The sequence below is a fragment of the Chiloscyllium plagiosum genome, chromosome 40, assembly GCF_004010195.1.
Source record: "Chiloscyllium plagiosum isolate BGI_BamShark_2017 chromosome 40, ASM401019v2, whole genome shotgun sequence".
Taxonomy (NCBI): domain Eukaryota; kingdom Metazoa; phylum Chordata; class Chondrichthyes; order Orectolobiformes; family Hemiscylliidae; genus Chiloscyllium; species Chiloscyllium plagiosum.
The window spans coordinates 9,902,286-9,919,074 of NC_057749.1; the positions used below are offsets into that span (position 1 = coordinate 9,902,286).

General features: G+C 43.8%; 1 protein-coding gene across 1 annotated transcript in view; it reads left to right on the forward strand.

The window, feature by feature from the left end:
* Nucleotides 1-16,789, forward strand: part of LOC122542490 (protein ERGIC-53-like) — a 72,130-nt gene that overhangs the window by 16,601 nt on the left and 38,740 nt on the right. Inside the window, exons 7-10 of the mRNA XM_043680265.1 lie at nt 3,966-4,021; nt 5,048-5,174; nt 7,598-7,794; nt 13,682-13,758. Of these exons, the coding sequence (XP_043536200.1) occupies nt 3,966-4,021; nt 5,048-5,174; nt 7,598-7,794; nt 13,682-13,758 (457 nt within the window). The remainder of the gene's footprint in view (nt 1-3,965; nt 4,022-5,047; nt 5,175-7,597; nt 7,795-13,681; nt 13,759-16,789) is intronic.

Here is a 16,789-nt window from a genome sequence, read left to right on the forward strand (position 1 = left end):
GTATGGAATGAGCTGCCAAAGGAAGTGGTGAAGGCTGGTACAATTGCAACATTTAAGAGGCATTTGGATGGGTATATGAATAGGAAGGGTTTGGAGGTATATGGGCTGGATGCTGGCAGGTGGGACTAGATTGGATTGGGATATCTGGTCGGCATGGATGGGTTGGACCGAAGGGTCTGTTTCTGTGCTGTACATCTCCACGATCTGTTGCGATAGTTGAAGGTGGGGCAAGGTATATTTCTTGTCATGTTTGAGTCAAATGGCATCCTCATTGCATTTCTTTCTGGTCTCCCTGCTGTAGTAAGCGTGTTGTGAAACTTGAAAGGGTTCAGAAAAGATTTACAAGGATGTTGCCAGAGTTGCAGGGTTTGAGCTATTGGGAGAGGCTGAATAGGCTGGAGCTATTTTCGCTGGAGCTATTTTCACTGGAGCAGCGGAGGCTGAGGGGTGACCTTATAGAAATTTATAAAATCATGAGGGGCATGGAAAGGGTAAATAGACAAAGTCTCTTCCCTGGGGTGGTGGAGTCCGGAACTAGAGGGCATAGGTTTATGGGGAGAGGGGAAAGATATAAAAGGGACTTAAGGGGCAACCTTTTCATGCAGTGGGTGGTGCATGTATGGAACGAGGAAGTGGTGGAGGCTGGTACAATTACAACATTTAAAAGGCATCTGAATTGGTGCATGAATAGGAAGGGTTGTGAGGGATATGGGCCAAATGCTGGCAAATGGCATTCTATTAATTTAGGATATCTGGTCAGCACGGACGAGTTGGACCACTGGGTCTGTTTCCCTGCTGTTCATCTCTATGATTCCTTCCGAATGTATGGTGAACATGGAATGGATTAACAACAATAAATTGATAATACAGTATCATGTGGTTTTAGTTCCATCTAGTGGTCAGGTCAAAAGTTGCGATTACTCAAACTGTAACAGGAAAATAAATCACTGTGCGTCATTGGTTACAGAATAAATACAAAATTAGTTAAAAGGAATTAAAAACTGTTGCCCCTTAAAGGTTCACTGAACTGACCAGGCTTGCTGCAGCTGAAGCTGACTGTTTTGAATCCTCAGTAGCATCTGTGGAGAGAAAGCAGGGTTAATGCGGCAGATCCAGTGGCCCTTGCTCAGAACCCTTTGGGTCCCTGGACCCAAAACGTTAATTCTGCTTTTTCTCCACAGATGTTGCCAAACCTGCTGTGCTTCTCCAGCAGTGTTTTCTTTTGGATTTTCAGCATCTGCAGTTCTTTAGTTTTAGTTGCTGTTTTCCACCTTCATACGAGTTGAAGTTTGAATTCCCTTGTGGTTCCTCTCCTTCGTAACGTTGTCCAGCTCCACCCGTCTGCTGCTGCATCCTTTACCTGGGCATTTGCTACCATTCTAGTCCCCACCTGGCTGTTCACCTTCTCTCGTCGTCAAAAAGGAATCCTGATGAAGGGCTTATGCCCGAAACGTCAATTCTCCTGCTCCTTGGATGCTGTCTGACCTGCTGTGCTTTTTCAGCACCCAACTCTCTGCTCTGATCTCCACCACCTGCAGTCCTCACTTTCTCCTGTTCACCTACTCTGTAAACCTGACCTCTTCCAAAACCCATCTCCCCATATAACTTGCACAAAATATCTTTCAGCTGTGCTTGCTAACCAAGATTGGCCCGACCAGGAACCAATGTCTGGATTTTAAAATTCTCATACCCCTGGTCAAAAGTTTCTTAACGTTTATGACCCTACCCAGCTCAACCGCACTCTTGAGATCTGTGCGGCCCTCCAGCCCTAGTCTCTGACAGCAACCCTCCATCGAGTTCCTTCTCTCCACTGTGAGTAGGCATGCATTTAATTGCCTCCAGTCCTAGCTCTGAGATACCTTCACCTCTCCATCCATCTCCTGCTTTAAGCTTCTCCATAAACCAACCCCTTGGACCACGCTTTTGATCGCGTGTCCAACCCCTTGGACCACGCTTTTGATCGCGTGTGTTGGAAGACCATAAGAAATCTGAGGACGTTATGAAGATGTGGGTGTACTTTGAGAGTTAAAAGCAGCAGAACTACCGGTCACAGCACCAAATGTTCTCAATAAGGCAACAATGTAACACTTGGTCGAGTAACTCGATTAGCTCGTTGCCTGGAGACAAAAACAAATTTTGAATTTGGCCAGTTTAAATTATACCCCGAAAAGTATCAAACTCCAATCCAGTTTGATTTGGCAATCTTTAAAAGCAAATGACATAATCTGATGCCTTGGGACCATTCCTTTCTCTAACCTATCTTTAACTTCCCTTCTATATTACTAGGAAGATCTGAATAGTAGAATGAAAGCTTGAGATAAGAAATGTGGATTGGGAGTTTTATTGGACTAGTAATATAGAAGGGACGGTAAAAGATGGGTTAGAGTAAGGAATGGTAAATAGTTAATTATTCTCTGTTATACTTTAAGAAATAAAGTTGTTAATTATATAACTTTAAATAGTTCTTGGCCTCTCGAATGTTTACAGATTACTGCACGGGATAAATCTTTTCTGTGTTGCTGGCTTTAAGTTAAGCAGGAAGGTTTACCCCGTGTTGTAACAGGAGAAGTAGGCCATTCGACCCTTCGTGCCTATTCTATCAATCATTAGGATTGTGGCTGGTCTGACATTCCTCACATCTGCTTTCCTGTATTTTCCTTGATTCCCCGACTGATCAAGAATCTGTCTGTCTGAACCTTAAATGTACACAAGGACTCTGCACCCCCATGGTTGTCTGTCCCCACCCAACCACAAAGACACCTAACCCTCCTCATCTCAGTCTGAAATTGGTGCCCTTTTATTCTGAGACTACACCCGCTGGTCTTAGGCTCTCGTAGGAGGGGAAGCATCCTCTCAGCATTGATCCTGTCAAGCCCCTTAAAGAATCCTGTCTGTTTCAATGGAATCTATTCTGATATCTCTCTCTGACTCCGTGACATGTTTTGCCTGATCACACTTTCAGTGAAGTGTCATGGGATGTTGTACACTGTTGAAGATGCGACATCAGTCCGTACTATAGAAATATTTTGTATTTGGTGATTTTTTTTTTTAAAAGGTAGCATCGATTGAAACCTAAGTCAGGTCTCTAATTAACTTTAAAATAAGATTACTTTGGGGAATGAGACTCTGGACATGACTATAGGAAAGGTCAATGCTGAGTGGAGATTTTCTGTTTCAGAGCCAGTGTTGGTGACTCCCTCTCTGCATTAGGTAACATTGCAGATAAAGTGGGTTTGACTGGGCATGTATTCACTAGAGTTTAGAGCGGATATAGCAGGGCTCGACAGAAAGATGCAGGGAGGATGTTTCCCTGGTTGGGGAATCAGGTACCAGGGGTCACAGTGTCTGGATATAGGGTATGAGGAATTCTCTCCCCCAGAAAGCTGTGGAAGTCAGATCACTGAATATATTCGATAAATACATTTTTATATCTTGAAGACATCAAAGATATGGAGAGAAAGTAGGTATACGGCATTGAGGTAAAGGATCACCCATGACACTAGTGAATTATTGGATCTAGCGTTTGGAGCTAAAGGGATCAAAGCAGTGGGCAGCACAGTTGCTCAGTGGTTAGCACCGCTGTATCGCAGCACTACGGACCCAGGTTTGATTCCAGCCATGGACGACTGTACAAACTCCACACAGACATTCTCCCTGTGTCTGTGTGGGCTTCCTCCAGTTTCCTTGCACAGTCCAAAGATGTACAAGCTGAGTGGATTAGCCACGGGAAACATGGGGTTACTGGAATAGGGTAAGGTTGTGGGTCTGGGTGTGTTACTTTTCAGAGGGTCGGTGTGGACTCGATGGGCCAAAAATGGCCTGCTACCGTACTGTAGGGATTCTGTGATATGGGAGAAAGCAGTAAAAGGCTGTTGATTTGGATGATTACAACGAATGACAGCAGGCTTGAAGGGCCGAATGGCCTACTCCTGCTCTTAGTAAATTCTGTTCATCTTCTCTTGCAGATGACCATGATGTTCTGTCCTTTCTCACATTCAGCTTGACGGAGCCTGGAACAATGGTGGGAATCATAAGGGCCCAGCCTTTGTTTGACCTGTGTTACGTAGAAACATGCCCCCCCCAGCAATACGTGGTTTTAACAAACGATTGCAACACTCTCCGAAAACGTGGCCAGCAACGTTCAAGGCGGTGTAGCTCAGATGGCGTGTAATCTTCCAGGAGTTTTCTACAAAACACTTTTGCAGTTCATTCCTGCCCCAGTGGCCATCATAACTGACTTGTGAATTCCATTGAATGGTATTTCACAGAAATAAAAGCTGTCAGTGCAGAATTGTAATGACAGTTTTCAGTTTTGTAACTTATACAGTAACTTGCATTGATCTTGTTCCTTTATAAACTTGAAACGAAATCCACAAACATTTTACAGTCGAAGAGAAACTAAGTGTTAGTGGGTGACTTCAGAAAGGACACCAGAGTTGTGGTTGAATAGATGGATGTGAAAAAAATCATAGAGATGTACAGCATCTTTGGTCCAACTCGTCCATGCTAACCAGATATCCTAACCTAATCTGGTCCCATTTGTTTGCATATGGCGCACAGCGCTAGTATCCGGGTTCAATTCCAGCCTCAGACAACTGTCTGTGTGGAGTTTGCACGTTCTCCCTGTGTCTGTGTGGGTTTCATCTGGGTGCTCCGGCTTCCTCCCACAGTCCAAAGATGTGCAGGTTAGGTGAATTGGCCATGCTAAATTGCCCATAGCATCCAGGGGTGTGCAGGTAGTGTGGATTAGCCATGGGAAATGCAGATAGGGTGGTGGGTGGCGTTCTGGGTAGAATGCTCTTTGGACGGTCAGCGTGGACTTGATGGACCGGATGGCCTGTTTCCACGCTGTTGGGATTCTATTCTATGCTATGAGGGATTTGAAATGTATAGGCCAGTAACCCAATCTGCAAACACAGGGGTACGATTTTGTTTTTGGTAAATTGTAAGACTTGTTTTGTATTCCTGACTGGCGTGCACACAGGTATTGTAGTGATTGGTTCAGAATTTTCTCTGGCTCACCCATCGTTTATGTTGCCCCATCCAGGATCCTTCAAGCCAGCTCCCCAGTGTAGAGCAGGAGGAGTATCAAAAGGAGTATGAGCGCTTTGAGAAAGACTTGGAGAAACGTAAAGACGAATTTCAGAAAGAACACCCAGAGTTGCAGACACCAGGTAATCTTGGAAAGCTCGGCACAATCTTTCACCATCTTTGTTCAGTGTTCAAGATTCTGTCTGAGTCGAGAGATTGCTCCTGCTTCTGTAATAAACCTGGAGTTGCTCTGTGCTTTCTGCTACTTGCAGAAGAAATGTTTTTGACCTGTATCTTATTGAAGGACATGTTCTGAATTCTGGTTCTTGGAATTCTAACGACATATCCATCTGAAAATATATCCATCTTTAAAGATTAGATTAGATTTGATAAGGATCCCCATGGTAGGCTCATTCAGAAGGTCAGGAGGAATGGAATACAGGGGAACCTAGCTGTCTGGATACAGAATTGGCTGGCCAACAGAAGTCAGCAAGTGGTAGTAGAAGGAAAATATTCTGCCTGGAAGTCTGTGGTGAGTGGTGTTCCTTGGGCCTCTACTCTTTGTAATTTTTATTAATGATTTGGATGAGGAGATTGAAGGATGGGTCAGCAAGTTTGCAGACGACACAAAGGTTGGAGGTGTCGTTGACAGTATAGAGGGCTGTTGTAGGCTGCAGCGGGACATTGACAGGCTGTAGAGATGGGCTGAGAGTTGGCAGATGGAGTTCAACCTGGATAAATGCGAGGTGATGCATTTTGGAAGGTCGAATTTGAAAGCTGAGTACAGGATTAAGGATAGGATTCGAGAAGCAATTGCAACAGATTGGAATGCTGCCCAGAGCAAAAAACAAAGGGACTACTAATGATGGTGAAGGAGGGATAGAGATTTAAAGTGCATGTAAATGAAAGGTGTAAATTGGAGAAAATTGGTCTGTGTTGAGAATAAAGTTAACAAGACAATCAAAGCATGGTTGGGAGGTTGGCAAATAGAAGATAGAGGTTATGCTCTAACATTGTGAACTCAATTTTGAGCTTTCAAGACTGAAGTACTGAAATGGAAAATGAAGGAAGCTCAGGATGAAAATGTTGGTATAGAACAGGGTGGCTTACTGAAATAACTGGGCCCGCAAGGGCTGATCTGACCTCCGAGTCAGTGCCCATTTCAATTCCCCTTAGATACTAAAGGTACCTAGGTAAAGATTCTTGAATATGGTCACAGAAATTTGAGGGTGCATACATGAGGATCAGTGGTTGGCACAACATCGTGGGCTGAAGGGCCTGTTCTGTGCTGTACTCTTCTATGTTCCCTACAGTGTGGAAACAGGCCTTTCGGCCCAACAAGTCCACACCGACCCTCCGAAGAGCAACCCACCCATTCCCCTATATTTAGCCCTTTACCTAACACTATGAGCAATTTAGCATGGCCAGTTCACCTAACCTGCACATCTTTGGACTGTGGGAGGAAACCGGAGCACCCGAAGGAAACCCACGCAGACACTGGGAGAATGTGCAAACTCCACACAGGCAGTTGCCTGAGGTGGGAATTGAACCCGGGTCTCTGGCGCTGTGAGGCAGCAGTGCTAACCACTGTGCCACCGTGCCGCCCAAATATATCCATCTAAACTTTTCAATGTGTGCCTCACCTAATTTTCTAGACACCAGTTACTTTGTCTTCAGTATCTGAAGCAGTTTAAAACTATTGGAGTTGCTGTGGTTGATAACTGGTTAAAAGAGCAGCGAATGTGGGCTGAATTCATTTTTCCTGGTTAACTGCAAGTTGTCAGGTTTGTAGTTTTCAAGCCCTAGTGAGATTTCTTACTGTTTAACTCATTAACTGCACACTTGAATGAAAAGACCACCACTTGGTAATGGCACTATCTTTAAAAGATCGCTGAATGAGCACGTGCCCAGCACTGTGAAGCTGTCCAGTTCAGTGCTTGACATGGTGCCAAGATACCTGGGAAAGGGATTGGGCATCCTGATGGAAGGAGTTGGTCCAAAGGAAGGACATCCTTTTCCTGGAGAAATGGTACCACCAGATCCTGCCCAGGTCCGTACCATCCCCACTCTGGGTAGGATGCTCTTCAGAGGTTCGGTGCAGACTCCATGGACCACACAGCCCCTATCTGTACTGTAGGAATTCATAACATAAGAACTAGGAGCAGGAGGAGGCCGTCTGACCCTTTGGAGCCTGCTCTGGCATTCAGTAAGATTGTGGCTGATGTTTGTGTGGACTCCGCTCCACTTACCCACCCATTCACCATAACCCTTAATTCCTTTACTGTTCAAAAAAAAATCTATCTTCGCTTTAAAAATGTTTATTTAAGTAGTACTTCAATGAATAACTCATTTATCTTACAACAATGCCAAACAGAAAATCAACACCTCTTCTGGCAGTCAGAAAGGAAGCTTATCCTCCATCCAGTTTGTATTCTTCCTGAATGTTAGCAAATGCTGTGTTTGGGCAAATAGTGTGTGTCTGTGTGTGTTGGGGGGGGGGGGCGGGTAAAGCGAAGGTTTCAATTGGCTGTGCGTCGTTTCTTTAAATCATCCCATTGGTTTTTAGACGAAGAGGCGTTTGAGACGGAGGGTCAGAGGGAGTTTCAGATGATCGCCGGAGGGCAGCGGATGATCCACGAGGAGTTGGAGAAACTTCGAGAGAGGTTGGACGCTGCGTTTACGGAACAGAGGCGGCACTCGGATTACCTGAGCAGGATGGGCAAGGACGAGCGGACCACCACAGCAGGAGGACATCCAGAGCAGGCAAGTCACGAGGCAATCTTCCTTCAAACAGTGTCATCTTCCTCCCTTCACCCAAGGCATGGCCAGCAGAGATTCAGCCGGTCCAGAGACCACCCATTTCTGCCCATGTGACAATATGTGCTACCTTTTGCACCAATGATTTACCAACAAGTGGATGCTTGTTAAAAATCACTGAAGTAAAGTTCAGCTCAATAACTATTAAGCTTGGGCTCAGTTCACCTGTAGCTTTGAGCTTATCCATTCTTCTGTTGCCTCTGGGTTTGATGATCCCAAAGCTCTCCTGAACCTTCCATTAACTGATGCCCATTCAAAACATAGCTTCCCGTATCCGAATGCGTGCAGAGTTCTGTTCACTTATTGTTGGTGTCCTCGTTCACTTGCATGAGCACCCTAAACAGCCAGACCTCAATTTGACTCAACTTGTCCTTGTTTTAACCCACTGCACAATCTCACCCCTCCATAAAGCTGCAATCTCCCCAAGGCTTCCTCCACTTGTGACTCCATGTGCACTGTGTCTTTATTCACTCCACCATTGTCAGCTGCACAGGCAGCTCCTCAACAACACTACCTCTCGGCTACATGTCTTGCTCTACCTATCCAGGTGCCTTGTAAATGGAATTGTCTAAGGCTCCACCACTTCCTCTGGCAACTCATTCCATACATGCATCACCCTCTCCGTGAAAATGTTACCCCATAGGTCCCTTTTAAATCTTTCCCCACTCACCTTTAAATCTATGGCCTGTAGTTTTGGACTCCATTACCCTGGGGAAAAGGCCTTGCTGTTCACCCTTATCCATGTCCCTCATGATTTCATAAACCTCTATAAGGTCACCCCTCAGCATCTGATGTTCCAGGGATAAAACCCCAGTCTATTCAGCCTCTCCCTACAGCTCGAACCCTCCAGTCCCGGCAACCTCCTTGTAAATCTTTTCTGCACCGCCTCAAGTTTAACAACATCTTTCCTATAGAAGGGTGACCAGAATTGTGTGCAGTATTCTAAAAGTGACTCGCCCATGCCCGGTACAGCCTCAACATGACCTCCCAACGCCTGGACTCAGTGTTCTGACCAATGAAGGCAAAGTGTGCCAGAGTAGTGCTTCATTGCTCTGTCTACCTGTAACTCCACTTTCTAGGATTATCCACCTCTGCCCCTAGGTCTCTTGGTTGGGCAACACTCCCCAGAGCCCTAAGTCCTGTGTATGTCCTGCCCTGGTTTGCCTTACCAATAATCAACATCTCACGTTTATCCAAGTCAAATTCCATCTGCCGCTCATCAGCCCATTGACCCAACTGATCAAAGTCCCGTTCTACCCGGAGATAATCTTCTTTGCTGTCCACTACACCATCTATTTCGGTGTCATCTGCAAACTTAGTAACCATACCTCCTACATTTACATACAAATCATTGATGTAAATGACAGAAAGCAATGTGCCCAGCACTGATCCCTGTGGCACACCGTTGGTTACGAGCCTCCAGTCCAAAAAACAACTCTCTATCACCACCCTCTGTCGCCTACCTTCAAGCAAATTTTGTATCCGATTGGCTAGTTCTCCTGGGTCTCATGGGCCCAAACCTTACTAACCAATCTACAATGTGGAATTTTGCCAAATGCTTTGCTGAAGTCCATATAGACAATGCCAACTTTTCTACCTCATTAATCTTCATCACCACCTCAAAAAAAACTCAGTCAAGTTAGTCAGACATGATTTTCTATGCACAAAGCCATGGTGACTATCCCTAATCTGTCCTTACCTTTCCAAATGCATATACATTGTGTCCCTCAGAATCCCCACCAACAATTTACCCACCACTAACCTAAGGCTGATTGGTCTATAGTTCCCTGACTTTTCTTTACCACCTTTCTTAAATAATGGCACCACATTAGCCAACTCCAGTGTTCCGGCACCTCACCCTTGGCTGTCAATGATACAAATATCTCATTAAAGGGCCCACCAGTCTCTTCCCTAGCTTCCCACAAAGGTCTGGGTTACACCTGATTGGGTCCCATGGATTTATCTACCTTTCTGCATTTTAAGTTAATCAGAACCTCTTCTGTAATATGAACTCTTTTCAAGTCATCACTAATTATTTCTCTAAGTTCCTTGTTCTTCTCCACAGTAAACACTGACGTGAAATACTTGTTTAGTTACACCAAAGTCCTTGTGTCTCACACCCCTCAGTAGGTTTACATAACTTGTGATCAGTTTTTATACTGGAACTGCAGATAGCTTCTGCCTGGAGCTCTTACACCTGAACTTAAATGTACTCAGCTTTAAGTAACTTCAGAGTTTTTTATCCTAATACTTCTGATCTGGACGAACATTAACTCTTCACATTAAGATAATCCAGTTCACTATATATAATCCTTCGCTTTCAGAAGCACCAGTCTATACAACTATCTTATTCCAAGTAATAACTAAACCAGAAATAAAAACTATAATCAAAGCACCTCTGTCTAAACTAGCGTTTCCTTTAAGCTTAAAAAGAAAGCCTCTTAAAAAGCATTGAAGCACCATTTTGTTTTTTTAACCCTTGCTGCAATGTGAAACAATCTAAAATGAAGAAAAGTCCATTCATGGTGCACACAAACCCTTATACCCTAAAGCTCTCGAAAGCTGTTTTAAATGGAATCACAGAAACACTTCGAAGTTCATTGTTAACTTCAGGCATACAGAATACACACTGGTTACTAACTCAAAAACTAGAAACCCAAACTTATATTTTTAAAAAGCATTTTTTATATGTTACACAGTTTATGTAATGATACACATTTTTAAACTTAGCTGATGTATAAAGGAAGTTTTATTGCTGAGTTACGTGTGATTGGTACTTGCGTTGCAAAGACACTTGGCTGCATTCCCTCTGTTCTTTTATGCTGTTATCGGCCCGACTCCATAGGGAGTTCTGCAATGATCCGCTCTTTTGTGGAGCAGCTGGGTTCGTGACAAATCCCTGTAGGCACCAAAACATCGGCAGTGAGATCGATTTTCTGTTTGTTAACCCCCACCCTGGCTGCCTAATTATACATTTCAGTTCGCCAACAAAACAAAGTATGTTGTTTCTTTGATCAAAATGCTGAAAGCTGGAAAATCTGAAATTAAGAAAAAGAAATGCTGAAAACATTGCATTTATAGGGGGAGAGAGTTTTATCCTGTTTTATTTCATGTTTTCTTATCAGTTTTTTGTTGACTTGATAAGCTTCACAGTATTGATTGATCACTCAGTCAAGGGACTATAGCTGCTAAGCAGTATTCCTGTGAGGGGAGAATCTAATTTCTTTAATGACACTGTATCTTTATATAGCACCTTTTAACATCGCCAAATATCCCAAAGCTTCATAATCAGACAGAATTTAACAACAACCACTTAAGGAGGTATTAGAATAAGTGACCTAAATTTGTATCAAACAGTTCCATTTCACAGATCACTTTAAGGAAGAGAGAGATTTAAAGAGGGAATTCCTTAAAGATGTGTACAGCAAACTGAAAATTAGGAATGTTAGGTTTCTTGAGGCTTTTTGATGGATATGTAATTTGTGCCTTGACATGTAGATGCACTGTTAGTACAATTGAGACTCTACCTTGACACTTAAGAGTACCCACTTGAAAACATGACAGTGAGTATTCCACAGGGAACACCCTCTCACTAAATCTGCCATTTTAAACGGTGCGTAAAATGATTAGAAACTTGGGAAAATAGTATTGAATTCCATAACACTTTGAAACAATGAAAAGGCTTCTATTGCCTTTAATCCTGCTTTCGAGTTATTTTTGAGGCAATCACTTTAATTAAATACTCCAGAACAAGGAAAGAAGATTTTAAATTCCAGACTATTGAGTAAACAATTCACTTAAATCTTTTATATATTAAAGAATGGCTTTACATCTTCCATTGTTATGCTTTGAGATTCTCTTTATTTGATTCATGTAATTATACCACAAATGTGCGAGCCAACCAGTGCCCTTTTCTAAGAGATAATCCGGAATATTCTATCTTGTCTGTATATCCCTGCAGACCTCACTCTAAGAGGCTTTGTCTTGGGGATTACTGGAATTACAATAATTTACGAGTGGAGTGACTGAGTATTATCTGACCTGATGTGTGCGCGCGCACACACAATCCACATTTATTGTAATTGTGTTAAAGTCAAGAGAAAATTGTTTTTTCTGCATTCAACCACTCTGTCCAAGAATAATGATTCCCTGGGAAAGATGCAGTTTGGATCCAGTGGGTTTCACGACCTCATCACTTCAGTTTGAACCTCGGTTACGGCTCCACTTCACCCCCCACTCTGTGGCAGTGTTGTGGCAGCTCATTGCAGTGGGCAACATGAACAGAGCTGGGCTGCAGAGCCATAGTTTTCACCTCTCCTCTCCACAGTGAGGCTATCTCAGTGAGAGTGAAGGTGTTGCATTGACCCTCACTATTTTAAACCAGGAGGTGGGGTGAATGGGTGAATGACTGACTGTCTGTCTGGGGATCCTATTGCGGTTGATGTAGAGTAACTTTCTGATGGAGTTAATATGTCCGGGTTTATTTACCTTTTATAAGGAGTTGCTTCTCTCACGTTTTCGAGAGAGGTCATTTGGGTTTTGGATAAAAAGGGAAATGAAGGGGTGGTGTTCAGATGGCCTATCAGCCATGATCATATCCAGTGGTGCAATACCTTCAGAGGACAGATTGGTCTAAACCTCATCCTCCCTCTTATAATGTTTAAATTTCATCCTCTTCAGAATAGCTCAAGTTCTTCAAAGGACATTGTTAGTATTGGGTTGTGAAGGATTAAAAGGGACGTTGCATACATTGAGCTGTGAGACTTTAAAGGGACATTGCTCGCACTTGGCTATGGGGTCTTAAAGGGGCATTGCACATTGGAGTCTAATTGCTGCCTTCACTTCCAGTGGGTATTGAAGACTCATGTGTTTTAAGGGTGGGCTGTTTTCTCTAATTTATCTTAGGATCATCGAATTCTTACAGTGTAGAAGCAGGTCATTCAGCACATCCCATGGCTAATCCACCCTAACTTGGGCATTATTGGACTGTGGAAGGAAATTGAAGCACCCGGAGGAAACCTATGTTGACACAGGGAGAGTGTGCAAACTCCCCACAGACACCTGAGGTTGGGATTGAACCTGGGACCCTGGAGCTGTGAGGCAGCTGTGCTAGCCGCCGTGCCTCCCATTCTGTGACAGCGATATGTGGTACCCCATAATTTGTAGTAGTTATTTAGCAATAGCCTGGCTGTGCAGATCATTATTGCTGGAGTTGTTTAGTGAGCCAAAGGCTGACTGAAGATGCAGTGTTTAGTACCAAAGGCAACATACTTCTTTGTAAATTAGAAATGCCTCACTTTGGCTAAAACATAGAAGTAAGGTATAATCTCTGTTCAGCTATAGTTGGAGGACAGTGAAAGTTATTGTGGAAAGATTAGATCAAACAGACCAAGTTAGAGTGTGAGGTGGAGGGGAGGAAGTACATCAGTCCGAATAAATAGAATAGATTAAAGAACACAATTTGCATTGTTGGTTGTGTCTTAGTTGATCTGAAATGCTTGAGTGTGATAATGAGTATGCTGAATGTGTGGGGGTGGGTGGGAGGGAGATCTCTTGATACAGTGGGTAGTCTCCCTGCTTCTGAGCCAGGTTCAAGTCCTGCCCTAGGATTTGACGAGCAAGCAAGATCTGCTCATATTACAGCCTGATGGGTTGAATATCAGCTTGTAAATCGTACTGACACATGTGGGGGTAAGAGTGGGAGAGATTCCTGGTCAGCAAAGTCACCGAGATCCCTGTGTACTGCAGAGTAATTGCCAAATAACTTACTAGGACCTTGCTTTCTGAGACGGAGTCAGTAAGCCTTTTGCTTAGATGTGTCTTTGTTTGATAGGACACCGGTGGCTCCGAGAGACTGGCATTGCTGCTTAACGGTCAAAAGGAGATGGTTCAGCAAGTGCAAGAGATAAGGTAGCTACTGCTTTTCTGTTTTTGGTAGGAATGCATATCAGATGCAGATGAAAGCAAGAGCCTGTTGCCACTGGAGGTTACCAGGGAGCAGTGGGTACAATATGAACGGTATCTTTGGGGAAAACCTTGCATTTTTTGATCCTTCATACAGATCCCTGGAGAGACTGACAACTTTGAATTTCTGTTACAAAGGACAACTCAAGATTTCTCATTTTAAGAATTATACTGTAACAAATGCACCAAAGGCAGGATCAGCTAAACATTACTATATAACTGATGCACCCAATTTCAGAACTCCGGATGCTGGAAACTAGGAAGAGAAATTACTGGAAAAGCATCTGTCGAGAGAAATCAGAGTTAACGTTTCAGGTTCAGGAGTTCTGAGGAAGGGTCACTCGACCAGAAACGTTAACTTTGATTCCTCTCCAAGGATGCTGCCAGACCTGCTGAGCTTTTCCAGTAATTTCTGTTTTTGTACTCCATTTCAGGCATGATATTTTGCACCTCCCCCCCCACCCTTCAATTTCCAACACAGCCCAAAGCACACTGCTGTGTTTACACGTTATGTTCCAATGTCTACAAAATTGTAATTAATCTCTGAACCAGCTCAAAGTTACCCAGTGTCAAATTGGCTTTTTCTCTTTTTTTTTCTGATGAGTTGTAATATCAAAAAGATAAAGTTGCCATAGTCTTACCAGACCATAGGGCTGCTCGCTCATTAGATACACACGACTGGTGGTGGTTTAACCTGAGAGTCACCGTGCCTCAGGCGAGGGAAGAGGTTGAGAAGGAGGCTGCGTTTACCTCTGTGGTAAACGCAGCCAGTGCAGGAGTCGAACCCATCCTGCTGGCATGACAAACAAGCCATTCAGCAATTGAGGTAACCGAACCCCCCCCCAAGGTTTAGTTATAATATTGAGGGTGCATCAAAAGTTGTCCTCAGTCTTGAGTGTCTGGCTTTCTGCATTTCCACAACCACCGCCTCTTTGGAGTTGCAAGACCCCCACCCCCCCAGGCACGCTCTCGTATTCCTGAGACAGCAAGTCTGCAAATAACAAGACCAGCAGCTTCTGTGCTTTGTGTTCAGATGTTAAATATTTCAATAGGACTCTCTCTGGATGCCTTGTTCTTCATAACAGCCAAGTCTCGGTGGCTTGTCACTAGAGTTACCAGTGGGAGGCCCCAGGCTCTCTTTCACCTTGAATTAAAAGAAAAAATTAAAGCAAAGATACTATGGCCTCACAAACCTTACATTTGTAACACCCTTATGATCTTGGAGCTGGTGAGATTTTCCTGGCTGTAGGCCAAAATGTATGCCTTGGTCAACACCTTGTTGCTGTTTGTGGGAACTTGCTTAATGCAAATTGGCTGCCTCTTTTCCTATGGAGTCATAGAATTCCTACAGTGGTAGCAGACCATTTGGCCCATTGTGTCAACGCCACCCCTCCAAAGAGATCCACGTCCCCTACCATTTCCCTGTGAACCTGCATTCCCCATGGCCAATCCACCTAGCCTGCACCATCTCTGCACTGTGGAAAGAAACCCACGCAGTCAAGGGGAGAATGTGCAGGCTCCACACAGACAGTTGACAGAGGCTGGAGTTGAGCCCGGTTTCCCTGGCACCATGAGATAGCAGTGCCAACCACTGAGCTGCCGTGCCACCCTATGCTATGGCAGTAACTGCATTTCAAATGAGTCTCTTTGGCTGCAGAGTTCTTTTGCAACTTCCAGAGGTCATAAAAGGCACTGTATGATTAAAAGTCCTTTTTTCGTTGGATTTTCCATTGTGGAAGAAAATTCTAACTCCGACTCATCAATGATTTCATAGGCTAGCTGAATTATTTTCACTGCATTTTTTTCTTTGTTTCTAATTCCTAGCATCCTGTTGTATTTTTTTTCATGTTTGATACTTTGCCATAAAAAGAGTCTCCAGTCTTTGATTTGAGGGAACTGAAGGATTTTCAAAACCCCTTCTGTTTAGTCTGAGCAGCACTGCATTAAGTGCCATCTGGATCCTGAATAAGAAGCTGAAGTCTTAAAGAGGACATGACAAGTGACAACTCTTATTAAACCCTTCTGCAGCGCATATGAAAGCAGCCGTGTGTGTTTTCATCCCTGTCCCTGTTCACAGAACTAAAGCAGCATGCCAATGAATTGGTGAGTTGGAAGTTCACTACTGGAAGTGGTGAGGGCTGGAAACTTACAACATTTCAAAGGCATCTGAATGAGTATATGAATAGGAAGGGTTTAGAGGGGTATGGGCCAAATGCTGGTAAATGGGACTGGATTAATTTAGGGTATCTGGTTGGCATGGACGAGTTGGACCAAAGAGTCTGTTTTTATGCTGAAAAGCTCTATGACTCTTAATTTGTTTGATTATTTAACACTCCACTGTCCTGTTTCCTGTTTCATTCCCCAATACAGTCACGTCATATCTTCAAGACAAACATTGATATAACGACATGGGGTCTGCCCCTCAGGAGTTATAATCTGCAAGGGGTCAATAGGCATCTTTCTTTGAGGGAGGCAGGTGGCTCAAGCATGAGGGGCATTTATCACTGCGATCCTCTCCGGTTTCTGGTACGCAGTTCATCGGGTGGAATGTGCTGCCTGCTCTCAATCCAGACAATCTACGTGTTGCAATGTGCCTCAAGACGAGAGGACATAGCTTTGTGTGTCATCTCCTGCTGTAAAATAAACTGAGGTCCCGGCACTGAATATCGCATGAAGTTGTCCGATCTTTTACAGAGCGGCTGTTTGGAGTCAATACGTTGTTCTCTGTAGATATGCTCAAACATAGACTTGCATTCCACAGCAATCAATGGGACCGGATGGCCGTAATGCTTTCATGTCTATAAAGGGAATCACTAAAGAGCCTATGATGGGAGATAAAACACTTACAAATTTACATGCTGTGTTAGAAGGCTAAAGGCACGCCAAATGCTTTGCTTTGACCTTCATTGCAGGAGAAGTTAAAAGGAAAATCAAAAGCCCATAGGCTACAGGGAGCATGTTTTCACCATTGCAGAGG